The 26,139-nt window shown below is 36.8% G+C and overlaps 5 protein-coding genes and 1 long non-coding RNA gene across 6 annotated transcripts; 3 read left to right on the top strand and 3 right to left on the bottom strand.

Moving 5' to 3' along the window:
- Nucleotides 1–195: 195 nt before the first annotated feature.
- LOC106315136 lies at nt 196–7,105 on the bottom strand. Its single transcript, XM_013752901.1, has 24 exons — nt 6,911–7,105; nt 6,184–6,759; nt 5,973–6,097; nt 5,790–5,884; nt 5,468–5,692; nt 5,088–5,178; nt 4,856–4,907; nt 3,875–4,026; nt 3,702–3,772; nt 3,322–3,516; nt 3,207–3,245; nt 3,010–3,117; nt 2,829–2,918; nt 2,660–2,735; nt 2,243–2,339; nt 2,093–2,162; nt 1,840–2,016; nt 1,637–1,759; nt 1,442–1,525; nt 1,161–1,345; nt 931–1,069; nt 774–833; nt 614–688; nt 196–498 (listed from the first exon to the last, which is right to left on the bottom strand). The coding sequence occupies exons 2-24, from the start codon at nt 6,723–6,725 to the stop codon at nt 391–393; spliced, it is 2,979 nt and encodes a 992-aa protein (XP_013608355.1). The 5' UTR covers nt 6,726–6,759; nt 6,911–7,105; the 3' UTR covers nt 196–390.
- Nucleotides 7,106–7,327: 222 nt separating this feature from the next.
- On the top strand, nt 7,328–9,847 carry LOC106315128 (DEAD-box ATP-dependent RNA helicase 2-like). Its single transcript, XM_013752896.1, has 7 exons — nt 7,328–7,635; nt 7,706–8,027; nt 8,230–8,337; nt 8,442–8,561; nt 8,998–9,165; nt 9,260–9,346; nt 9,465–9,847. Exons 1-7 carry the CDS (start codon nt 7,328–7,330, stop codon nt 9,576–9,578), a joined length of 1,227 nt encoding a protein of 408 aa, XP_013608350.1. The 3' UTR covers nt 9,579–9,847.
- A 443-nt stretch (nt 9,848–10,290) lies between these two features.
- On the top strand, nt 10,291–11,782 carry LOC106315122. The gene is made up of 7 exons (XM_013752890.1): nt 10,291–10,527; nt 10,607–10,798; nt 10,919–11,008; nt 11,102–11,191; nt 11,274–11,354; nt 11,434–11,479; nt 11,569–11,782. The coding sequence occupies exons 1-7, from the start codon at nt 10,393–10,395 to the stop codon at nt 11,640–11,642; spliced, it is 708 nt and encodes a 235-aa protein (XP_013608344.1). The 5' UTR covers nt 10,291–10,392; the 3' UTR covers nt 11,643–11,782.
- A 555-nt stretch (nt 11,783–12,337) lies between these two features.
- On the bottom strand, nt 12,338–15,257 carry LOC106315109 (delta(24)-sterol reductase-like). The gene is made up of 3 exons (XM_013752882.1): nt 15,179–15,257; nt 13,399–14,662; nt 12,338–12,973 (listed from the first exon to the last, which is right to left on the bottom strand). Exons 2-3 carry the CDS (start codon nt 14,638–14,640, stop codon nt 12,530–12,532), a joined length of 1,686 nt encoding a protein of 561 aa, XP_013608336.1. The 5' UTR covers nt 14,641–14,662; nt 15,179–15,257; the 3' UTR covers nt 12,338–12,529.
- Nucleotides 15,258–16,688: 1,431 nt separating this feature from the next.
- On the top strand, nt 16,689–17,567 carry LOC106338161. The gene has a single exon (XM_013777200.1). It carries the CDS (start codon nt 16,689–16,691, stop codon nt 17,565–17,567), a length of 879 nt encoding a protein of 292 aa, XP_013632654.1.
- Nucleotides 17,568–20,321: 2,754 nt separating this feature from the next.
- On the bottom strand, nt 20,322–24,736 carry LOC106315117. The gene is made up of 8 exons (XR_001264578.1): nt 24,370–24,736; nt 24,053–24,159; nt 23,854–23,952; nt 22,733–23,154; nt 22,528–22,656; nt 21,617–22,074; nt 21,133–21,203; nt 20,322–20,578 (listed from the first exon to the last, which is right to left on the bottom strand). It is a non-coding gene; the product is annotated as an uncharacterized LOC106315117 (long non-coding RNA).
- Nucleotides 24,737–26,139: the final 1,403 nt, after the last annotated feature.

The raw sequence follows: 26,139 nt of genomic DNA, 5'->3' as shown, positions 1-26,139 counted from the left end.
TTGATTTAGTGCTATTTTTGTCTTTTTCTCGTATATTTGTCGCTGTGTTCCCATTTTCTTTTTGGCTGACCAATAGAATCTTTAAGATGGTTGTTAAAAAAAAAGAATCTTTAAGATTGAATTTGTTTATTATATTTGTAAATATTATCAAAAAATGTTTGTTTATTACCTTTTGTGTGACTAAAATCAACGGTGTAATACAAAATTGTGATTGCTGGACGAGGTACAAGATAGGGACTAGGAATTGGTTTATTGGTTACTTTATGAAATGAAACGGTCCCGAAATGAAAAGTATTGAAATTTAAATGGTGACTTTTATTGTTTATGAAATGCAAAAGAGATATTGTTGAAGAGAAATTGAATATATGATCGAATCTAACAAAACTGCCTTTAGAAGCCGAAAGGAGACTTGGTCCGGCTACCACCTTCACCGTACTGCTCGTTCCACTTTCTAAGTTCGTTCATCGTCGTTGCATCATAGGACACAGACGGACTTACCTGCAAGTGCATTAAAATTTGATGCATTATCAACATTTGACAAACAACAGCAACAACAAAAGAAGCATAAACATAGATGATGTTTTCTTTAGACATTGATGGTCCAATCAACTACCTTGGCTTTAGATTGAATGAAGTCGTCCAAACTAAGAGGCCGTAGATCAGGAGCTGCTCCATTTGCTACCGAACCCTGAGGAAAGCGACATTGCAAACAGCATGGAGTGATTACAAAGTTGTTTTCTGCGTTCAAAGGAACATATGTCTGTCTTTCCTACCTTGTTTTCTTCCTGTAACAATTCTTGAACAGGTCTGTATGCAGCAGCGATGCATAGATTCTGCAATTTTTTAAACCACAAAACAATATCAATTAAAGTGCTATAGATCCTACCAATACTTAAACTTGTGAAGTAAAACCCCCTGAATGACACAAACCTTTAGATCGCTTCCTGAGTATCCTTCAGTCTCTTTAGCAAGTTTCTCAAACTCAAAACCGGTTTCAAGATTTTCTGGAGTCAGAAATATCTTCAAAATCTTTAACCGGTTATCAGCATCAGGTAAATCCACATATATCCTATAAACAGAAAGCAGAACAGCAAAAGTTTCAGTGAGACCAATGTACTGTAAGGAGGGAACTGGAAAAACTTGGATTATGGTATTTTTACCTTCTTGGTAGACGGCGAATGACAGCGTCATCAAGATCAAAAGGTCGGTTGGTGGCACCGAGTATGAGTATCCTTTGGCTATCTTTTGACCTCAGCCCATCCCAAGCTGCCATGAACTCGTTTCTCATCCTCCGAGTTGCTTCATGCTCGTGAGAACCACCACGAGCGCCTAACAAACTGTCAACCTACTCATAAGACGCAACAAAAACCACTTCATTCCCCTTAGAAAGCAATGACTGAAACAGAAAAGTGATATCAATAAAGATGAACAATCTCTAAACCTCATCGACAAAAATAATCACAGGCGAAAGTTTGCTTGCAAAGGAGAAGAGAGCTTTCGTGAGCTTCTCTGCATCTCCAAACCACTGTACCAAACAATGGACACAGTCAGAACCAATCACATGTAAAGCTGGGAAGAGATTAATAGTGTAAAAGTGACATACATACAACATAGTTTTAAGGTTACATCAATGTACCTTTGATGTAAGCGATGAGCCAGTTATGCTAATGAAGTTAGCTCCAGCTTCTGTAGCAAGGGCCTTGGCAAGTAGCGTTTTACCAGTACCAGGAGGACCAAAAAGCAATATGCCTTTACACGGCTGGAGAAGAAAAAAAAACTCAGACAATCAGAAAGATCCATCTCTTGAGGAAAAGAAAACAATGGGAGAAAATAGAATACCCGCAAGAGATTGCCACGGGTGAAGAGCTCTGGCCGTCTCATGGGAAGAATAACCAACTCGTTCAGTGTCTTCTTCACATGCTCGAGGGCACCAACGTCGTCAAACTTGACACCGATTTCTTCAGGAGCAACTACAGCTGAGACAAAGTTGCTTTCAAACTCGTCCTTTGCTATGTTCTGCAAGAAAAAGATCTCTGTTAATTATATAGGAGTAATCAACTTTCAAAACGCAACACGAGGAAGAAACTAAAACCTTCAAGCTATGTGAAGGCTTTCGAGATATATCTTCTTGTGCTTTCAACCTTTTAACTGATATCTCAATGCTACAAAAGAGGAAGACAAAAACCAAATTTAAAGATATATGATAGACTTGTAAGGTAAAGCCACAACTATATGCCATTACCTTTCACGAGGCAGAATCAGGCGGTCTTCTTTAATCAACGGTTTCGAACAAGAAGATAAATAGTGGTTTCTGGCCCAGCCAACAACTTTCTCTGCCCCTGTATAATCAAATATAAACAAGTTTCTGAGCTCTATCAACGTCAATAACAAGGAACTGCATCCTATTTCCACTTAATATATATATGAGCTATAAACTATTTCAGAAAAGAAGGACAATCAGAGCAAGGGAATGTGATAGATCTAAACATATACGTGCAAGTTAAAGCCTTATCATATATGTCTCCTAAAAACCTGATTCTTGCCATTATAGTAACAAATGTCATACAAAACATAGAGCAAGGGTCTTTACAACATTGCTAAAGACATAACAAGCAAACATATACATAACAAAACATGTGTTTGTTTTGTAGGGAGTTACTTTGTTTTGTCAGTATGACGTCATCGGTGTTCACTTGGTACAAGTCTGTGCATAATAACTCGTTTTCCTCTAGGGCCTGGGAAAAAAAGGTTCTCAAAGTCGATGATTACGAAAATAATCACAAATTGACTCCACTGCTATATAAGAGAATCAATCTAGATATGCGTACCTTAAGTATCTCATTTAAATTGCTCCGTGATACAACAATTCTTCTATCTTCTACAAGTTGTTTGTTGAATACTGCAAGGACATCTTCCTCCTGCACAAAGAAACAAGAAAAACACATCAATACAATTTTCGTCGGTTATCTAAACTTATATAAGAAAGTTAATAAAAGACATAAGGCATACCTTAGGAGGAAGTAGGTTCATAACATTAGTGAATAATTTGTATATCTCATTATCATCTGAACTTTTCCTTCCGCTGAGTCCTTCAGTAAGATGCTTCAAAGGAAGGGGCTGCAAGACAAAAATGAATCAATAACTTGATATGAGACCAAACTAAGATTCTATAATCAAAAGTTACTTTTATGTTTTAGCCAACATACCAGTTTGGCAATGCGGCCAAAGTTTGGGAGTATCATCGTCTGTTCGTTCACAAACAAAATACAATTAATTTACTGATCAATAACAAAAGTAAAGCCAACGCAGAGAAAGGCTTACGAATTTCTCTCTCCCTTTGGAGGCTGTCTCAATCTTGTTCCGACCACAGATCATTACAACAGGACCTGACACTTTATCGAACATTTCCTCAACTTTGTCTACAAACTCATTTCGTTTTGCCTTAGGTACAGCTCTAGACAACCACCGGGACGAGTCTGGAAAATAGACAATAAGTGGTTGTGTTGATTGCAAAACCTACAAACACAGGAAACAAAAACGGATACATGAGTGCACAGGCCGAACCATCCATATATGTTAAGTTTCAAGAAAATCTAAACTTAAAGAACACTTGCTTCTGCTGGATACATATTCAGATCTGATCTATCGGATAAGAAACATGTACAAGCAACAAGAAAACATCACGTAGCTTTCAAACATACCTCATTTAAAGCCTTCAGGGCAATGTAGCCATCTTCTGCCTGCATATCCAAATCATGCTTCAGGTCTTTAACTGCGCAGATAATAAGGAGGTTAGCTACATTTACGTATGATGTATATTGTCTGCATAGAGGATAATTTTCCAAATATATATGGCTATAACAAGTAGATATACCATCTATCCAGTGTATATTTGGCTTCTGGGACTGCTTTTTTGGTTTCTTCTCGCTTCCCTCTGATGATTTATCACCTTCATTGTCAAATACCACCGCAACGCGGTTCCCATTCACCTCAAAGATCTCTCCACGCTGTCCGGTAGTTAATGGCCTGTAAGTATATAAACGGTTGAAGACAAATATAGGGCATAGCAACACACAGATCCACTCACCAAGTTAAGCACACAAATAAAGCAATAAATTATATAGGAAACGACTGTGGCAGCAATGGTACACATCCAACCCTAAACCAAAACTACTCAAATTAAACGTGCTAGAAGCATTACCAAGGGTATATCCAACCAATCACAATTAAGGTCTCGCAGACGATAAGAGAAGTACTACTGACATAATTAGGCAGAGCTAGCAGCACTACCAACATTCTTTACGGCCACACGGAGCCTATAGTGCATATGAAGCCAACCAAGTAATAAAATTCGAACGACTCATTTACTGCAGTTAGTTATGTACTAGCTTTCAAGATTTTTGCTCTATACGTTAACTATTAAACAAGGATGGAGCGGTACAGACAACCACTGCTCAGCCCTATTTAAGCTGTCTAATAAAAAATGGAAATGATGAAAAGCAAAGCATCAAACTGCAGCAATTGCAAAGCGAATAACCAACTGGCCTTCCCTTAGTAGCAAACAGACATTAACACAGTACAGACTCATTCTACAATTACAATCAATGGTATGCTCAAATAAAAACAAACAGCGCACAAGGTCAACATGCCTTTTCTTAAAACTGAAAAACTCAACATAGCACAAAAGTTAAACATATCTTGTTGCTGGCATAATAGACTGACATTCTACGAGTGACCCATGTAAAAGATTCTAAAACCTTTCAATGAACTCATTACTAAAATATGTGTTGGAACAATTTAAATCTAAGTAGCATGGCTAGAGGATAAATTGCGGAGAAGTAAATCCGTAAACTACCTGTGCTTTGCATCACCCTTCTTAGAAGGTCCAACATATTTGACTCGATCTCCTGCAAATGATGCAACCACAAATAGAAATAAAGAAAAGTAAAAAACAACACAGATAATAAATAAAAGTCTGACAAGTGAATGATGAGAAAGTGAAAAATCTGACTAGACAGGAAAGTATTACTAAGTCAACTCTACCTAGCACTTATAATGATGAATATGCCTACTAGATGGATGGTTACCTTTCCTTGCCGGTCGCCCAGCTTTATCAGAATGCTCAACAGCTGCCGCTTCGCAAGCTCCACCAGCTTCATGTAGTTCTTCCGCTACTAACTGCCACGATTTAGAGCAGATACGCAAATATTCAGAAAATTTCTGAAATTCAATAAATTAGAAGTTCAAGAGGGGACAATGCAAAGAGTCATCATGTAGAACTAAAGAACCAGCATTCAAACGGTAATAACTCCAATAACATGTTCATAAAAATAAACTAAAACCATGAATCAAAAAGTTTATATGACAGGGTCCAAGAGATCACGTTGTCCACAGGGCACAGCAATATAATTATATACATATAGGAAAAGAGCAATCAGTACATACTAAATTTATGAAAAATCATTACCTCTCCGAGCTCCTCAAGTTTTGGCACAATTTTCTTGATATCTTCCTCAGTTACCTCGAGACGAGCTTCCTCATTGTCACTACCGTCTGTTTTCACTTCAGAATCCTCCTCACTATTCGCTCCAGAATCTTCCTCAGCTTCAGACTCTGTTGTGCCCTCATCTGCTTCCGCTTCTGCGTTCTCACCATCAGATTCAGAGTCTTCATTGTACTCATCAGAAAAATCCTGATTCAGAACCGATAAAGATTATATACACACAAAATAAAATAACAGAACGCAAAACGTGGCTTGTTATAGGCAAATTACTCATAAAAAATCTCACATAAGGGGCAAGAACGCTGCTGTCAAGAACCAACAAGGGAACTTGTACATCTCGAGCAAGTGCTCGTACCAGCCTCTCCTGGTAAAGGTCAGTGCCTGAATAAACATAAGGTTTCTTATTGGTCATCTTATGTTTCCTTCCTCGATAATTACACTTTGATAACATAAGACTAAAATCACAAACCTGGAAGGCCCTGGAGCAATATTCTTCCACTTGAAGAATCTAAACGGGCACCATACATTGAAGTGGCATTCCTTTGTCTTATATGTGAGCTAACACATTCCACCAAAATATTTTTCGTGTGGTCGCTGTGAAATGAGCATGAGCAGAAGAATGCATAAGCAGAAACACAATAACAAAGAAAAAAAACAGAGAGTATCGTGTAGATTATTACTAGATATAGTAAGGAAAGGTCTCCCACGAAAGCTGTATCTTTTCCCAAGGCTGGACTCTCCTCAAAAACTCGTTTTTGAATCTTTCTCGTTTAGTAAGGAGAGGTGACTCCTTCTTTTTGCATTCACTAGCAAGCTTCTCGTTACTGAGCCATTCTATTTGGTCCTGCTCTCCGAGTTGAGCATGCGAATCTAAATGCCCCACACCGCAACTAGTTTTCTCCTTCCCGGTTTTTCCATCACCAATGTCACTCCCTTTGTTCAAAGAGACATGTTTATCATCACCTTCGGAACTAAATCTACGCAGCTGGATGTTCTTCGAGAGTCTTAAACTACTTCTCGAGGCAATACTAGTACCACCACCGTGGGGAGAAAAAGAACGCAAGAGAGACCCTCTTCTCAGATTTGCATTACTGGTCAAATGATTAGTGAGTCCATAAGATCTGGACACAGTGTAGTCACGAATGGCTGGTCTAACTAAGTATTTGGCTTGCTGCAATACCAAACCCCATCTTTGGTTCCTTTTTATTGCTCTAGTATACATCACAACGCACCCTTCCTCTCAAAATCTAATATTACTACAAAAGAAAACACAACTCACAAATTCAAAATCACTTACACAGTCTTGCACCATCCAAACTTTATGCATTGCACAATTAAAACAACTCAAAGCAATGAAGGATGTGAATTAACAGCTATTCTCGACCATATATGTTACAAAGCACGAACCTCAAAGAAGAACAGAACACGTTTAATTCATTCCCCAGAGCTATACCAAAACATTCCAATCAGACTTTGAGCAAAGAGGAGAGGATAGAATTAGGAGCGAGATAGGGTCCGTGAAGAAGGAGAGATAAAAAATCCCGACAGAGAAACCGATCTAACTAGGTTCTTCTGAAGCTGTGTTCGCGAGTTCGGCTTCGGGATAAAGCGTTGTCGTTTTGAGGCTTACTTTCCTCATTTCAGCTTGAGCATTTTATTATGGGCCAGGCCCAATAATAGAGTCGGTATTTATATACTGTTAAATAAAAGCCCAAATAAGTCCACATCGAGCCGCGCTTATCTCAGACAGCTCATCCTCAAGAGAGAGAGAGAGAGCTTTCACGATCGAAAACCCTAGGAGAGAGAAAAATTAGTTAGACAGCAATGGCGGAAGCGAATCCTGGCCGTGGAGGAGGAAGGAGAGGCGGCGGACCAATGGACGACGACAAATTAGTCTTCGAAACAACCGAAGGGATCGAGCCCATCACCAATTTTAACGACATGGGGATCAAGGAAGACGTACTCCGCGGCGTCTACGAGTACGGATTCGAGAAGCCATCCGCGATTCAGCAGAGAGCGGTCATGCCGATCCTCCAGGGCCGCGATGTAATCGCTCAGGCTCAGTCCGGTACCGGAAAAACCTCCATGATTGCTCTCTCCGTCTGCCAAATCGTCGACACTTCGTCTAGAGAGTATGGTTTGAAGAAACCCTAATTTCAATTTTTCACCTTTAATGATTGTTGATGTTTGTTTCGGTTGCAGAGTTCAGGCGTTGATATTATCTCCGACGAGAGAGCTGGCTTCGCAGACGGAGAAGACTATTCAAGCTATTGGGTTGCACGCTAATATTCAGGCGCATGCGTGTATTGGTGGGAAGAGCGTTGGAGAGGATATCAGGAAGCTGGAGAATGGTGTCCATGTTGTGTCTGGGACGCCTGGGCGTGTATGTGATATGATTAAGAGGAGGAGTCTGCGTACCAGAGCTATTAAGCTTTTGATTCTTGATGAATCTGATGAGATGCTGAGCAGGGGGTTTAAGGACCAGATATATGATGTTTACAGATATCTTCCGCCTGATCTTCAGGTGAAATTTCACTGCCTCGAACATTTTTTGTTGCCTAACTCCTAGTTTATTGACTGTTATTGGATTTGCTTAATTTGTTAGAGAACATTTTTAAGTAGCTTGGTTGATACATGTGAGAATTTGGTAGCTATTAACTGTAGAATAACAAGCTAAATTTTCATTATGTGACATCTCTCTTAACTTTTTTTTCTTATGTGAATAGGTTTGTTTGGTTTCTGCAACTCTTCCTCACGAGATTTTGGAGATGACATCAAAGTTTATGACGGAGCCAGTGAAGATACTTGTGAAGCGTGATGAGTTGACTCTTGAAGTATGTTTTTTTCTTCTGCGTCTGTATGCTTGTTGATTTTTAATGTTACGCTAGGGTCACACTCGTAGGCTTTCATTGGCTAACTTTCCTGTTTACCTTTTCAGGGCATTAAACAATTTTTCGTTGCTGTTGAGAAGGAGGAATGGAAATTTGATACGCTCTGTGATCTTTATGACACGCTTACTATCACTCAAGCTGTTATCTTCTGCAACACTAAACGAAAGGTAATCCTGGTGCCCATCTTAACTTTAGTATTTGTATTTTATTTGTATTGTTTTAGGGATCTTTTTTTTTTTTTTTGTCAGCATTTGTTTTAGGGATCAGGTGTCTCATTTTGTTAGCTTTAGGTTTCTAGCACTGCTATCTTAACTTGATTTCGAAGCTTGTAACGTCCTTGAAATTTGTACTCTTTTGTGACTATATGTAGTTGTTTACTCTTAAAAGGAGTTAGAAAAAGACGACTCCACTTCTCTACTTTTCTTACAATATGTACTCACCTGCAGATTTTTAGTCAATTGCATTGGCTTCTAAATTTATTCTGTGATATTATACAATCCTGTTACTTTCTAATTTTGCTTTCAATGTTTTTGGTAACTTGGGTTTTGAGACACATTTTTTTTTTCAATGTCTCGCTCAAGTCTAGCTCTGCGTTTGTTATAGGTGGATTGGCTAAGTGAGAAAATGAGGACTAACAACTTCACAGTCTCATCAATGCACGGTGACATGCCTCAGAAGGAAAGAGACGAAATCATGAATCAGTTCCGGTCAGGCGACAGTCGTGTTTTGATCACGACAGATGTATGGGCACGTGGGATTGATGTGCAGCAAGTAAGTCATTATAACTTATTCGCTATATAATGCAGGAAAAAATGTTTAGATTATGGTAGAGGTTTGAATTGACATGAGGAATTTTCTCTATCAGGTTTCTCTCGTCATCAATTATGATCTCCCCAACAACCGTGAGCTCTACATCCATCGTATTGGACGATCTGGTCGTTTCGGGCGCAAGGTAACTGATTTATTATAAACTCTGCATTATTTCTAGTTGATTATTCTGTCAAGGTGTGAACTCAACACAGAATACTGCATAATACCGCTGTCAACTACCCTTATGATCATCATTGTAGGGTGTTGCGATCAACTTTGTTAAAAGCGATGACATCAAGATCCTCAGGGACATTGAGCAGTACTACAGTACCCAGATTGACGAGATGCCAATGAATGTAGCTGATCTTATCTAAAAGACCTTGCCTGAGAATTTTTTTTTTTGTGATGGTCCTTTTTGAGATTTCAGTGGGAAGCGTCTGAATAATAAAGTATTATATTGTTCAGAGCTTGTGTAAGATTATTGCTCTACCTTTTTGATGTTTCTTTGTGTTCGTTTGAACACTTAAACTCATCTTGTGAAGCGATTTCGGTTAAGAGTTGGGTCTTCTTTTCTTCGTAATTGGTTTTGACTGTGGCTCAAATCTCTCAACTACCATCGTTACTTGTAAGACTATGTTCAAGAGTTGAAATGGTTCAGTGTTTTTGTTTAAATCAAATATTATATGTTTTTGCAAAAACATGCAGTTTACACAATCAGCTTTGATAAGCTGAATATGAGCCATCGTTGCAATTAATAAAGGCGATCATATACACACACCAAAGAGATTATTTGTCACACTAGTCCGACTAGAATGAAATCGTAAAGCATAGGCTTATTTGTTACTGAAATTTCGATTCTCTGTAATAAGCAAAAGGAAAGTTTAGTAATCAAAAAGTGACCACCACAAATAAATCAAAACGCTAAGAAAAGCGTCCAAAATACTCTAATCAGATTGCTTTATATGAACTTTGTATTCCAACGTTTTTTTTTTTTTTTTTTTTTTTTTTTGAACGATCCAACGTTTTTTTTAATATGTAAATTTGTTTATGAGAAAGTTACACGTCAAGCGCCCAAAAAAGATGTGGTGGTGAGAGTGTTATATATATAGTGGATAAGGTTTGGTGACATGTTGCATGGTTTCAGACCACCAGAGAGCTTCCGTCTGGAGAATCATCATATCATAATCCATGGCCGAATCATCCTCTCTACGTTGTTTGGTCACACCAAATCTCCTGAATACTAAGAAGAAAGTATCTCAACGCCCTCATCTACTTCCGGTTTATTCTCTCTCAAGGAAACAAGAACCTTCTTCTTCTTCTTCGGTACAGTATATATATATTCTTTTCGTTTTGATGCTCATTTTAGTTATTCATACCCAATGCCTTCAACTAACACATGCAGGCAGCAATCAATGGAGGAGGGAACTCAAGAACAGTGAAGCGTCTGATAACTTTATCTCCTTCTGAAGGAAAATGGAACGGTAGCTGGAACACTCACTACAATGTTTCCCTCCGTGATCTTCACCTCCAAGATCTTGTTGAAGATGATGGCCCTACTAATCCCCGTGTAGCCGTTGATCTCTCCGTCCAAAGGGTATCTTTATGAATGTGTTACATTGACAAGTGTTTAAGCATTAGAGCTTGCATGACTCTCTCTTGTCTCTTACCCAAACCAAAATCATTTTAGGTTTTGATAGTGTTGTTTCTTGTATAGCACGCAAGCATGGGACTCTCAGTAGATGGAAGAATCATAACGTCTTTCTCAAGAAAGTGCAGCATTTGCTCCTCTGCTTATCCTCGACTGGTATATATATATATAACGGTTTGATTCTTAAAAAAAAAGTGAAGCCATCTGAGCAAGAAAACATCTGTTTTTTGATGAAATGTCTGTGACCAGATTGATACAACCTTCACTGTTTGGATCTTGCCATCAAGTAGGGAGAATCGAGCTTCAACACTTCCCGATATTGGTGGTGATGACCCTTCTGTAAGCTCACTTGAAACATCATAAGCTCTTTTACTGCATTTCAACACAGAATGAAATGAGTAAAGTCTTTGTTTCGGTGTAGGTTATATATGTGAGACCTGGATATGAAGCTAATCTTGATTCCCTTGTACAAGACACTATCAGGCTCACAACTTATGCTAAAGTAAGAGGATTCAGCTACAACTATAGTGAACTTTCATAATGTACATAAGCTCAACTGACAAAAATAAAACTGACTATAGGATATATGCTCGGATTCCTGCGAAAAATCGGAACCTACACTGCATTGTAAGTAACATTTGTGTTTGTTTTGTTTCTTAATTCTTCATAAGGGATTTTGATTAAGGAGGTTTGGTTTTGTATATTTCTTTTTGCAGATGTTGGAGAGACAAATACAGCTTCTGTTCATAAAAGATGGTCAAGACTACTTGAGCTTAAGAGGAAGAATTAGAAACCTTTAGATCTCTGAATCTTGTTTACCAGTTTGTTTTTCAAAGTCTCATAAAGATTTTGAAACTGTTCATATTCAAACATATACCAAAGTCCAAAGTATAATAAATGAAGCAAAAAATGTCATTGTGTTTATTGATAGATGATATTACGCTTCTGCTTTGTGCAAATGAGTAACTAAAGATTAAAACTGTGACCTCCAAGATTCATAAAAGATACAGCCAAGAAGTGTTGGGTTTAGTTTCTCAGATCCTATATCTGTTGCAGTTGCTTCCTCAGGTTTCCAAGAGGCCCATATCCTTAATCCTTCTCATCACTGCCACATCATGATCTCACTTGCTGGCTCACACCTTCTTCAAACACATAAGAGAAAACCGGTAACTAAGAAAGTGGATGCACAAGATTAAGTAAAGAAGGTCTGATGAGTTCATAAGAAAGCACCCGTTGCAGCCAAATGTGGAACAGTCCTGACAATCCCATCAAGTCTCAGTGTCTTCTTGTTTATGATATCATCCTAAACTTGAACCGTGTGCCGTCTGGATAATCCTTGGCATCATCTGTCACTCTTAGTCCCACTGCAGAAGCTCTCGGTTTAGAGACCTCAATGTGACATCTTTCCCGGTTCACTCTTAACCATAACCAAATTAAGTGACAAATTCATATGAAACGTGGCTCATCTCTAACAACTATGTCATAAGCAAAATCCAAATCTCAAAATCTAACATTTATTCAAACCATAAGTCCAAACAACCAACAACGAAAGTCATCACCAAGACACTAAACTGAAAACAGAAAAAAAACACATAACAGACACATTGCAAAAGAAACGACACACTACAACAACCCATAACAATAATCTCCACCTCTCTCAAACTTCATTTTCATTACTTAATCTGCTTCTGCATAAGCTGTTTCAAGATGAGCTTGCTCTGCTTCTCTAACTTCTTTCTCAGTCTTCCTTCCTTTCTTAGACTTGTAGTAAACACTCATGAACGTTCCGACAGCTCTGTACTTCTTGCGGCAATGCTCGTACAAGTCACCATCAAACATCCTCCAGAAACTCTTCTCGTCGAGCTCAGAGACTGCATACTGAGGCTGGAACCCATGGTTCTCAATCAGCCACTTCTCCATCTTACGCACAGCTTCTGAACCATCAAACTCTTCACCTCTTAGGACAGGACCCGGCGCGTAGTAGACTCCAACATCAGTGTACATCTGAGCATCTTCCGTGTCTCCTTGTCTCTTCTCATACTCAAACCCTGGTTCAGGGTAAATCTGTTGTTTGATTGGTGACTTGTAGAGTTTGTGTGGGCAAAGCCAAATGGGATACACCTGAAAAGGATACAACCGTGGCGAATATATATTTATGTTTTTATAAATCTGATTTCTAACCATATAATCTAAAATATAAAAGATAAATATAGTTATGGAATTTTTTTGTTTAAAATCGAATAAACCGAAAACCGATAGTATATAAACCGGACCAAACCAAATTAGATGTCGTTCTAACCCGGCAGTTAATTTTAATAAACCGAAAAAACCGAACTGTACCCAAATTGTTTATCTATAGCTTTTACTTATCTCCATTTTTGGTATAAAACCGAATGAACCAAAAACCAATAGGATATAGATCGAACCAAACCAAGTTAGATACGGTTCTAGTTTGGCAGTTAATTTTTATAAACCGAAATACCAAAAAAAACGAAAAAAAATCGAACCGAAACCGAGAAACTTTAAGATATAGCTTTTAAGCTTACCTCCATTTCGTTGTGGACCCATTCAAGAGCATCACCGACCTTGTAAAGAGGAACAAGCATGTCCTGAATAACATGCATATCATGGTAGTAGTTCCTAATAGCTTCACCTTGAGTAGCCTTGAGAAGAGACACCTTTGGAGGCATCAACCAACCGAAGAGAAACCTAAACCAAAACTGATCACCAAAAGGAAGGATAAGCTTCCCTTCCCAGTACAAACACCTCGTGTGCCTATGGTAGTACTCACGAGTTGGGATGTACTCAACAAACTGTCCCTTCTTCAACGCGGTCTGCGCGTGTTGGTAGAACCACGGCTTGAACCACCATCCCACATTGTTGATCTTGTTCCCTTTCTTCTTAGCTTCTGCCTTAGACGCGTATGTCCCAACCATCATCACACCTTCTGTCGGATTATAAACCATGCCTTCGACAAAGTCAGGGATCTTTGACTCGTCTCCATCTTTGGGCGCGAAAGAGTCCATGTAGCCTTGTGCTAAGGCCTGAAGATCTCCCTTGACCGGTATGTAAGTGAGCCTCATGTACTCCTTAACCGGTATAAGCCTGATCTCAGCAGCAACAAGGAGTCCAAGAGTTCCTTGCGACCAAGGGATCGCGTAGAAAAGATCTGAATACTCATTATCTCTAGTGGCACGTACAAGCTCCCCACCAGCTAGAACAATCTCGTAAGCCTCGACGGTGTCCGCAAAGAGACCGTAGAGGTGAGAGCTTCCTTCAATACCGTATCCGTTAATGAGTCCACCAACGGTGAGATCGTCCAGCTCAGCGACGACAGCCAGAGAGAGGTTCATGGGGACGGTGGCGCGAGAGATCTGTCCCATGTTGACAAGAGGCTCGACTCTAGCGATCATCTTCTCCTTGTTGATCCCCAGGATGTTGCGGAACTCTCCCAGGTCGACCTCGAAGTGGCGAGCTCTCTTGTAGTCGACGTTCCTCATCCCCACGGCGATCCAGGGCTTGCGTGCGGTGCAGACGAGCCCGTCCTTGGCTGCGTTCCTCTGCTTGAGGCGTTTGATGACTTTCAAGACGTTCTCGTCGTGTTCCTTGCGGCGCTGCTCGTAGGATTTGGACTCTGAGTACATGTCGCCGAGGTAGATGAGGAAGTAGAGTGTGGCTGAGATTGGGAGGACGACGAATATGACGATGATCCATCTGAACTTGACGAAGTAGTCGACCCATGTCTTCTTTCTCTTTGGCCTCACAAGCGGTGCCTTAAGATCCGCCATTACTCTGAGATTCCTCTCCTTACTGCATCAAACACACAAGAAACAATAAAACAATTCCTTGTAAACATTATAGTGACTGTAATCTACTCAACAGACAAAGAGACATGCAGTTTATGTTCTGTAATTATTTTTTTCTAAATACCAGGAGGTTCGGGTCGAAACCCTTTAATCCCCAGACCCGAAACCACAACATGTAAATTAGTTTTTTCCTAGCGTTAACTTCAACTAGGACCTCTGGTATAATGGCCAGGGTCATTACCAGGTAAGACCTCTAATTATGTTCTATAAATTAGTTTCAGTTTTGGTTTTAAGTCTTTAGATCTGAACATCTAGACTTCCTACAAAGCCAATCAATGTCTATTTTCTACCACCAAAAGATATAAAAATGGTGAGCAGGTTCTGCAACTTTGTTTGAAGTTTGAAGACAGGGGAATCAAAACCGACATGGTTCACTTGTGGTATGTAGCAACTATCAACAAAGTTAGAGAGATCTAAGAAACTAAAAGATAAACCAGTGACTGAGAGGGGAAGAGATTACCTTAAGAATCCGAAGGAGATACAGAAGTGAAAGTGTATGAACGGTGAGAAGGGATTGTCTTTATAAAATAAAAAAAGTGAGGAGCGTTCTCTTGTATTTATTGAACAAAACAAAGTGATTTCCCATTATTTTATTAAAAATGTTTAATATTTTCCCGAAAATAGATAAAATGCAATTAATTAGTATCTAAATTATGCCAATGTGCTAATATCTAAAGTTATGCGAAAGTCTTTGACTTTTGTATTTTTCTGGTAATTATGTTTTGATGGGATGATGTAATTGGTTTTTGATTTATTAGCACAAAATCTATCATAAATATAACAACACCAAAAATAAATGAAAATATATTTTAATAAAATATACTCAGATATAGTTCTATTTTAGTTTAATTAGTTCAGTTTATTTTGTGTAATGTCAATTTTAAATATCCAAGTCTAAATCTTACAAAATTTATAATTCTAATTGATAAAAAAACTTAACCAAAATGGCTATTTTTTTTTAAAAAAAAAATTATACTATAAATCAGAACTATTAACCAATCCAAAACCATATTATATTTTTGATAATTTCGATCTATTATTGACTCTTTTTCTAAATTTCAGTTTAACATACTGATTAAGCTATGTTTCATTTTAGTTTTTTTTTAATTGTGTTGGATTTTTTGTGGATATGAATTTAAATTAACGTTTCAAAATAATAAACATCTTATAGTAAAAACGATAATCAACCAAAAAGGCAAAAACTGAATATACTTTATTTACAAGGACAATTTCATTATAGGCAATGAGTATTTATTGCTTTATTTTTATATACAAATAGGAAAATATTCAACAATTCTTTTGTAAAGGTAAACATAACATATTATTTTAGTCTTATCCTCAAATTAAAAAAAAAAAAAGAGAAGGAACTCCAGGTCTTGCAAAATCTCATAAAAGATTTTTAAATGTGCCACTGCCAACCATAAACACTCACGTTTAAAAATCCAAGCCATATTTTTTTTGAAAAAAGGGCTTTTAATCCAAGCCATATTGATAATGCAAAACAACTATAGGGAAATGTTGGACTTTGACGTCCGTTAAATTTGATTCACTCTTTGACAAGTTATGTTTCCTCGTATTTTGAATGCAAATATACTATTAAACAATTTTAGAAAATGAAATTTGGAGATTATCTATGTACCAAGGACGCAAAATTCAAGAGCGGATAGCCTAGCACGCAGTGCCAGGAAGTAACCGTCGTTTGTCGTTCACATGGATCAAGATCTACCGGAGTGGTTCACAGAGTCAATATGAGTCTGTATTTGATGACAAAAAAAAAAAAAAAATGAAATTTGGTTCGTTGGTCGGTCATAATCATGGAAACACCAAACCATTTTTGTTCTTTTTCCAATAATTGAAATTTCTTATCTCCAAATATTGGTATATTGGAAATCCTGTCAGGGAATCTGAGCAACTTCTGGACAGTTAAGCCTAATAGAAAGTACTCTTGGCTAACTAATAAGTTAATCAAAATGAGAGATGTAATGTTTACCTGGATTAAACTTAAGATTGAGAGTGGCAGAGACTGCAGATTCTGGACAGATAACTGGTACCCGGAAGGAAAGATTTGTGAACTCATGACAGGAGGTAGAAGAACTAGGCTTGGTATAAGACAAGATGCAACCATCGCAAGCTTGTATGACAATGGTCACTGGCTTCTGCCACCGGCAAGGTCTGAAAATCAAGTAAGCATTCTTGCTTTCCTCTCTGGCCTGACAATATCTACTGCTGATGACTTCTACGTTTGGGAAATTGATAGAATAGTTAGCGCAAAATACACTACTGGGCTAGTTTATCAAAAACTGAGAGGAGACTATACTCATATACCTTGGACTAAAGCAGTGTGGATTAAAGGAGGCATTCCTAAGCATTGTTTTATGGTGTGGCTGGTGGTTCTGAACCGCTGCCCAACTCGCAATCGTCTCCAGTCCTGGGGTTTGCAAACTGATACTAACTGTCTTCTCTGTGGTCTTCATCCAGAGAGTCGAGATCACCTCTATTTTGATTGCCCTTACTCGTGGGAACTATGGTCAACTATGGCCACAAGATTCACTTTGAATCCTTTGAGGACATGGGATCGCTCACTAAGTCAGATGCACACACTCTCTGGTAACAGATTCCGGCGTCGTCTTCTCCTGCTAGCCTGGCAAGCGATCATCTACTGGGTTTGGGCTGAAAGAAATTCTAGACTTCATCGACACACTTTCCGATCTCCTGACGTGTTGCTCCGTCTTGTTGATTGTCAAATTAAAGACCGCATCAACAGTCTCCGGGAAGTCAACCCAACAACTTGTTCACAGCTCCTCCAATTATGGTTTCTTGCTTGTGATCCTACCATCGTCTCCGCTTGATTGCTCCATTCTCCGTCTCGTTATTTCTCATCAAACGTTTCCAAATCCGTTTTGGGCTAAACTGCAATGGGTTTCTTAACTATGGGCAATATTTTGTTTTTATTAACTGGGTCTTGTTTTGTAACTGAAGATCATATGGGCTTCTGAACCTTTTTCTATTTTTCTGCGTTTAAATTAATGAAAGTCTTTTCAAAAAAAAAAAAAATATTGGTATATTGCATAACGTACAAGGAAATGGGGACACCGATGTTTACATAATAGACACTTTTTGTTATGACAGCCCGAAATTTTGTATTTATACAATATATATCCAATACATGACGTTACTATTTGATCCAGTGCAACAATACGTGCCCCCATGATCAACAAAAAAATGTCATTGTCCAATTTAATTCTGTATATTAAATTTACGTGGTAGTTCCATTAACTAGACAGAGGTGAGAATAACCAGTAGCCCAAGTAACGGGGCGCATAATGAATGACCAAACACTGTCTTCAAAGGATCATTCCTCCTTTCAATCTCGTAGTTTCAGTGTATGAATGGAGACAGCGTTTTTCTAAATGCGGGACGGGATTATAGTGGACCCTACACAGGGCCGGTCCTGGACAAAGCCGGATGAAATATTCGCCTAGGGCTCCCAAATTTTTTGAAAAAAATTACATATACATAGACTCCCAAATTTTTTAAAAAAAAATTTCAATGAAATCTTTACAAAAATCGCCTAAGGCCCCCAAAATCTCAGGGCCGACCCTGACCCTACAATATGTTACCACCCTACAATATGTTACCAATCATAACAATAGTAAGGCATTTTTCAGTTTGCGTTTTAAAAAAAAAACGTCTTTAGTCACCAATCAGAAATGAAGTTTTGTTAAGTCCGTTTTTCTAAAACCAAGTATGAATAGTATTTGCGTTTTTCAAAGCTGTCTGCTTCGAATGGTAACAGCGGATTAAGCAGTGCGGGACAAACGGATTGGATACATCGGTACGGTTTAACTGCGGTTTTTATGTACTGCAGAACAACTGCGGTTTGTATAAAATTAGCGGTTCAAAATAAAATATGAATGGTAACTGCGGGATTACTGTGGGACAACTGCGGAATATATTTAATATATTTATATTTTATAAATTAATAAATCAGTGATATTAATTTAATTTAATATATTTATTTATTTTTAAATTATATATATATATATATGAAATTAAATTTAATATACTATTGTTGAGATTTTATAGTCAATTTCTTATTTTATTTTAAAAATTATAATTGTGTTAGTTGTTGTTTAAACAAAATTAAATAAATTAAAATATTTATTATATTTTACCAACAAAATTTTAAAACTAATACATAATGGAAATTTTTTAACATGACTTATTTTATTAATTAAATAATATACATTTTTTAAAAACATAATTAAATAATTTTTATAATATTTTATTATAGTTCCTAAATATTATAATTTATTTGATGAATAAAATTTTTTTTAACAAAATTAATTAATCACCCAACCAATACACATTAAACATCAGTTTTTGTATATTATAAGAATGTATAGTGTTCTTTCTATTATAAAAATAAATTTATCTGTAGCTTTTTATGTCTAACCACACCTGATTGCTTTCTTTTCAGATGAAGGTGTGGTCCAAGACCAATTACTTCCCGCACTCTTCCCGCACCAGTACTTTCTGTTTTTTGTTTATTTAATTTTAAAACAAAATAAAAGCAAAAGAACTTAATTGAATGGTAACAGCTTGTAAGTCCCGCAGTGCGTTCTTTGGGTTCCGCTCAAAACATTCATAGCCTTAGTCATGGACCGCGCTTATTTGTTCAAGCACCAATAATACAGCGGTTTTCAAATTTCGCACGGTTACTGTTTTCAGTTATTTTATCAACTAAATTTTATTAATTAGGTTGTTAAAATTAATACATATACAATACAAATGAAAATAATAAATAATAAATAACATCATTAAAATGATTAGAAGACAACTATAGATCAAGTAAACTAAAATAGTACAATTCTTTTTTTTTCACAACCGTAGTGTGATCCCAAAGAATTTCTATAGTTAAGGACTAATCATTACGAAATCCGCATGATCTGCGTTTTCTTACCACTTAATGCGTTCCGGGTGGCCAAAGAGAATCGAACCCAGGACAGTATTCACAGCTGTGAGTCCTTTACCACTAGGCCAAGACCACTTGATTAAAATAGTACAATTCTTTCAAATAAACTTTTTAAGTTTTTATCACAAAAAACTTATTAAAAAGAAGATGACAAAATAATTTTTTTAAAGATGCAGAAACCCTATACCTTAGATATATATAAATAAAAATAAATAATAAATATTTTTTTTATATTTTCAAATTTGTATATGTTTCCAAATTCGAATGTTTTTATAATTTTTAAATTAAGATTAATAAAGACATTTATTAGGATTATATATTAAATAAAAAAATTTATAATAAAAATATCTTAAGCAATTAATTTTACATTATTTTTTATATCAAAACCGCACTATATTTTTAATCAAAATCGCACTACTTTTTTATCAAAACCGCACTATCTTTTTTTATCAAAACTGTACTACCTTTTTTTATCAAAACTGTACTTATCCCGCAAACCGTACGAACCGCAGTTGGACTGTACCGCACTTAAATTCTGCTCCGCTAATATAATCAATTTGGCGGTCACCATTCGAACCCTCAATATATGAAAAGAAAGTATTATAATTTACTAAAGATCTTACGTTTTTATATTACAGAAATATTGTAGTAAAGTGAGTGTGATTAAAAATAATAAAATGAGAAGGAAGAAGACAAAAGAGAACGGAGAAACCGAAGAGAGGTCGGTGAAAACAAACAAGCAATGTCCACCACATGTCATGACGTGTGATCTCAACGCCTTCACGTGATGTTAATGTTACTTCTTCGTTTCTTTTTGGTAATATAATCTTCCTTTGTATTTACCCAAAATAATATTCCCTTTGTGAGTCCAAAATTATTTTTTACCTAGAAAATATCATTAAAATTATAAACTAAAAACTATTCGACTAATTACAAGATAGAACTATTAAATTTAATTGATTACATAGTTTTGGATAAACTTAAATTACCTAAAAAGATGAAAACATCTTATATATTAGAACATAAAAATTATTCTAAACATCTGACATTTCATTTCAGAACAGATGGAGAACTAATAATAATCCTCCTCTGTAATTTTTCTCACTTATTTAATCACTTTCTTTATCATCGATTACTGTTTAGTTTACTGACACTAAGCTTTTATTTAATGCACCCACGATTACTGTTTAGTTTACTGACACTAAGTTATTTTACGTATTTTTTTGAATGCGTTTATCCTTCTAAGCGTAGATCTAGTCGTGCTATTAAGTAATACACTTAAAACACGATTATGATTTTATATTGTAAATTTTGTGTTTTGGTTTGTTTAAACCTTATATAACCATGATTTTAGCAGTAACAATATCAATCATTCCAGCAACAGATCTTTTTTAGTTTTTGTGGCTTTTCATAAGAGACGGTATTATGTTACTACTTACCCAGTGTTAATGACCATGACCTACTCAGCGTGGGAACTTTCTTGCGCCTATGGCTTGGTTTTGCTTTACACCTGATAAATAAACATAGTCCAGTCTGATTATCCAGCATGTATGGCAGTAATAAAATTGATATTTACAAGTTTGTGTTTGCATTTTCAATTTTAGAATATCAGAAATTGTTAACCGCAAACGCCAGGAAAAATAAGAGAAGCAATCATAGATATTAGCTATATATATATATATAGTGTACCACGTTCTTTCCGTTCGTTTGCGGGTTGTAAAATGCTATTTGAAACACAATAAAAGCAAGCAATTTTCAAGCTACGGTATCTTGAAATAGTAAGAAGTTGAGAGAGGTGATAAGAAGATTGGGAAGAAATGAGTCCTTACAGAGGTTAGCTATTTGAGAGCCATGAACAACTTAAAAAAAGCCAATAAACAATTCAAAAAAGGGAGAAGAAAGCAGATAGAAAACAAAATGTACCTTGTTTAGACTTTTGCTCCTCCAGAAAAGCACATCCATGGCAGAGTATATTACAGGTGTTGTATCTGAAAAATGGACAAAACTAAACTGAGCATCATTATCCCTACTTCCAATATGAAACTCCGACCAACAAGTTCCCAGTAGAACGCTTTTCTCAAAGCCTACAAGCTGGTAACTGATAATAGCAAGCGTCATTTTGCTACGTGTTATAGTAAACAGAATCGTCGCCTTGCAGAAAAGATAAATTTTATTTGAATGGAAAATAATTTTACTATAAAAACCACCGGTATACACGTTGATTCATAGTTGTAGGAGATTGGGTGAACTATATCCTATTAAAACTTTCCGCCGCCAATAAGTGCCCTCTTCTAGTGCATACAAGGGCATTAGAATGTAAACACAAAACTGAGACCTCGTTATAAGCCATCTCTAAGGACGAGAAGATAAAATTAACCAACCTGCCATTAAGTAAAGTAAGAGGCGTTGGTCAGTCAATCAACAATGGAACACTAATACATGCAAACAGCAGAGCTGGAAATATTTGGACGGGACTATGAGATATTAAATAGAATAGAGACTCCACCAGCACTGAGTAAATCGCACAATCTTTTACAAAACACCACATTCATTTTCTAGGTTCCTCAGTCACAGAAACGTTGGTTCTTCATTTTCAACTTCCATTAATAGTTTTATCTAACTGACAATGACAACTCTTTTTCGAGTATCATTATTAATAGGAAAGGCCAAAAAGGAAACTATGCCAGCAAAATCCAAGGAAAAACGGTGGCGTGGTTCCAGAAATGATTGCAAGACTGCTTCTCAACTATATTATCTACTCAAGTGAATTCAACTGATATTGACAGCAATAGACAGAACGTACTAAGTTTCCATTTCTAGGTTGAGATACTTACTTCGGCAAAAGAAGTCGCTAGTGATCCACACAACACCATGTCACGGGTTGAAGAAACTTGAGCTGGCCATATTGATAGAAAAGAGCACCAATAGAGAAGTAATTACACCGAACCACAACAATGCTAATCCTGAAATTAGGAAGTTTAATAGTTTTGGAGCAAGCAACAATAGAAGCAAAATAGTTATACGACAGTCTCGATATACCTGTTGAGATTTTGAATTCTCTCCAGTCTTTGAAGGTACCGGTGACATGCTGGATTCATCTTCATAAAGTTTGCTCCCAGCCTCTGATGAAACTATGCCTTGAAATTCCTCGCTCAAAATTAATGCAGACAGCACAGTCATAAACGACTCTTTGACTAAGATCATCACAAGGAATCTTGTCATTCTGTACGAATGAGCTAGGTTCTTCGGAATCAGACATTTCATCATCGGATGCATATGCAATAGTGGCTTTTGCATTGCGTTTCTCATCTTCTTCATCCTCCACGTATGCTTTGTATGTAAGCCCGCAATAGTAACTCTCCAGCAGATCCCTTTCCAAACAAACTCCAACCGCCTCGCAAAACAACTACTCTGTCTTTAGGAACCGTATCTGGCAGTGATCCAAGGTCAACCTGGATGTACTATTAAGTAATAAGGTTACCGGACAGAATATATCATATTCAGGATTTAGCACCGTTTCCTGGTGTTTAATGCAGGGAAGACTAATAGGTGAACAACCAATCAGTCGCCTGATAACAATTTATTAGAGCAGAGGCTGACTACTAAAGCTACAGCATCAATAAATATATGTGCTGTCAGATTTTTGTGTAGGGATATGTGAATTAGTTGCATAAAAGCTGGAAATTGGAATTATGTCAAGAATAGCTAAGTGAATCAAGTTGCCCTTTGTATACTGACAAGAAGATCAACAAACGATAATATGTATAACCTGAGCTATGAGACGCAAACTTTTGAAAAGAGGTGTGACATGCTCGCATAATTCCACGTATTACTTATACATAAGGCATTGTCACTGCAGCAACTGATTATTTTTCTTACTCATTCAGTTACAGAGTCTTTACATCATAAACTAAAAGCTAGCTGCAATCTTAGTGCTAGTTCTCAGAGTAATAAGATGAAACTGGGTTCTTCTATTATGTAATTTATGTTGATATTAAGCACTAAGCAGAGTTATAGAGAAGGAGACACTTAAAACATGAAAAAGCTTGAGAATGAAGTAGGCGATCATCATCTTGACAAGTCATTTGCTATAACATATCAAGCTTGTCTTATGCAGATTACAAACAAGAAAAAACGAAAAAAAAAGAAAGATGATTTACCTGTCCGGTACCAATAGCCATATCAGCGAATCCCAGACAGTCGTTGACTTCAATTTGTAATACTTGCTCTCTAGGATTTGAAACAAGGAATTGGAAATCCTGATAATATATAATACAGAAACATTCTTTAAATTTTGGCAATTTGACAAGAACTAATTCACCACAGAGATAGGCCATTGAGATATTTTAACCAGTTCACCTGATTCCAGATTGGCTGACCAGGAGCCCCAATACTGTTTTGACTGTTCTTCTTACTCCGGATAACTTGATCACCCATTCGTAAAATAACATATGGATCCGTTCTACCTGTTATCAATTATCCAACAAAATGTGCTGAATGAAGGAAAAAGTAAAGTGATGAAGACTTCAGTACATGTGATGAATGCATACAGATAGCTGGTTTTTATTTCTCAACTAATTCAAATGGACTAGTGGGTATATATAGACCCTAAAACAACACAGAGTGTCAGAAAATAATGAATTAAAGAAGGAAGATGTGGAAGGAGTATAATTTACCAGAGAACATGTATGGAAGTTTCTGGGCATTTACAAGAGTAACAGACAGCTCTCCAACAAAATCTCCAGATTTTAGGTCCTCTAAAATAGGTCCGGTCCAACAGCTTTTCCTTTCTGGAAATCCAGGAAAATTTTCTTTGGGCGGACAAATAATCGAGGCAAATCTTCTGTCAGTAGTTTGGTCAAGAACCTAGAAGAGATGAAGCGGAGAAAAGAGGCAAGCAACTGATATATATCAAAACATCGAAGAGGGTCAACAACCAACAGAGAGAAAAAGCTAAAACGAATACCAGCATCTGCTCAAAATTATACAGAATTGCAACTTAAAGTTTATGTTCCCAAAATTCACAGAAGAAAAGGAAAACAAAAAAACATATGCTTAATTCTACAACTGTATACCTCATCTGAACAGGGAACCACTTTTTATGTACGAAGCACTTAAGCAAATGCAGTATTGAACCCTTTGTTGAAAATAAAAACAGCTAAGTTTAGCAAACAAGATGCATGGAGACAGCCATAATAAGACTTACATTGATAGAACAGGAATTCCTGATATTATCATCCGGAAGCATTCATGCAAAATGAAGAAAACGATATGAGCAATTACTCTTGCACTTCCTTTTCAATTAAATGGGGTGTGTCTTCCACATTATTCAGCAATAGTTAGTAGCATAACCACTGCATATTTTATATGATCAGCAACTCAAAAAATTCACGAAACAAAAGATAGTGTATCCACTCTTTAATAAGATATATATGAAAAGATGTGGCATAAATGGGAGACGAGAAAGCACCAGACGATCATGACTAACACATACCCATTAGATTAAACAATCGGAATGGTGCCAGCTCAAATTTGATCTTTGGAAGTGATACAAAAAAGCCCATGAGCTGTCAATTGGTTGGGCAGCCCATGGGCAAACCCATTCAAAATAAATATGGGCGGACCGCAGTTACACCCAAATACTATATGGGCTAATTGGGTTAAAAACCAATTTTGCCCATGGGTAAACTGGTCTAAACCAAATGGGTGTTAGGTTGGCCCAAAACAATTACTTTCTAGGGTTACGATGATTTTGGGGAAAAGTTCAGAATCTTTAGATTCCAGACGATTTCTTCTGCGATAGTCTTCTCCGTTCCCTGATCTCTCTTTTTCTTTCCCAGATTCTCGTACACACGAATCAGTCCTTACGCCTTGTCGTTAGTTATATGAATCAAGGTAAGTTTCGATTCATTCATTTTCTGATCAAAAACAACGATTTCACCGAGACCCTTAAAACTAAATCTCGTTTTTGATTGAAGGTTTCTATTTTGGATAAAGACGTCATCTTCTTATAAGGTTTAGCTCTGTCTCCATTTGATTCTCTTGAGATTTGGGTTTGAGGGTGAATGAATCTCGTTTTATATTTTGTGGTTTATTTTTAAAAATTCATAAGTCTCTCATTTCATGTTTTTATGGTTCGCTGTTTCAGTGTTCTTACGAATTGTTGAGAGACTCGTTCTGTGATACTTTGTTTTCAACAGTAAGATTTAAGGGTTTGAGGGGAACGTGAGATTCGCTGCTAAGATCTTTTTGCTTTTGAAAAAAAATGTTCAATAATTTATTGGTAATTCATTAAGCTCCTGCTCTTGTTTTCTAGTTCCACAAATGGCAAACATTTCTAAAATTATTTAATCTAAGGTTCACTTAATTCACCTTTCTGAATTTCATAATGGATATAATCTGAATAGATTATCATATTTTTTTTACAAGTTGGTGAGTTTATTGCT

Source organism: Brassica oleracea, chromosome C1 (genome assembly GCF_000695525.1).
Source record: "Brassica oleracea var. oleracea cultivar TO1000 chromosome C1, BOL, whole genome shotgun sequence".
Taxonomy (NCBI): domain Eukaryota; kingdom Viridiplantae; phylum Streptophyta; class Magnoliopsida; order Brassicales; family Brassicaceae; genus Brassica; species Brassica oleracea.
This window is presented reverse-complemented; position numbering and strand designations above follow the sequence as displayed.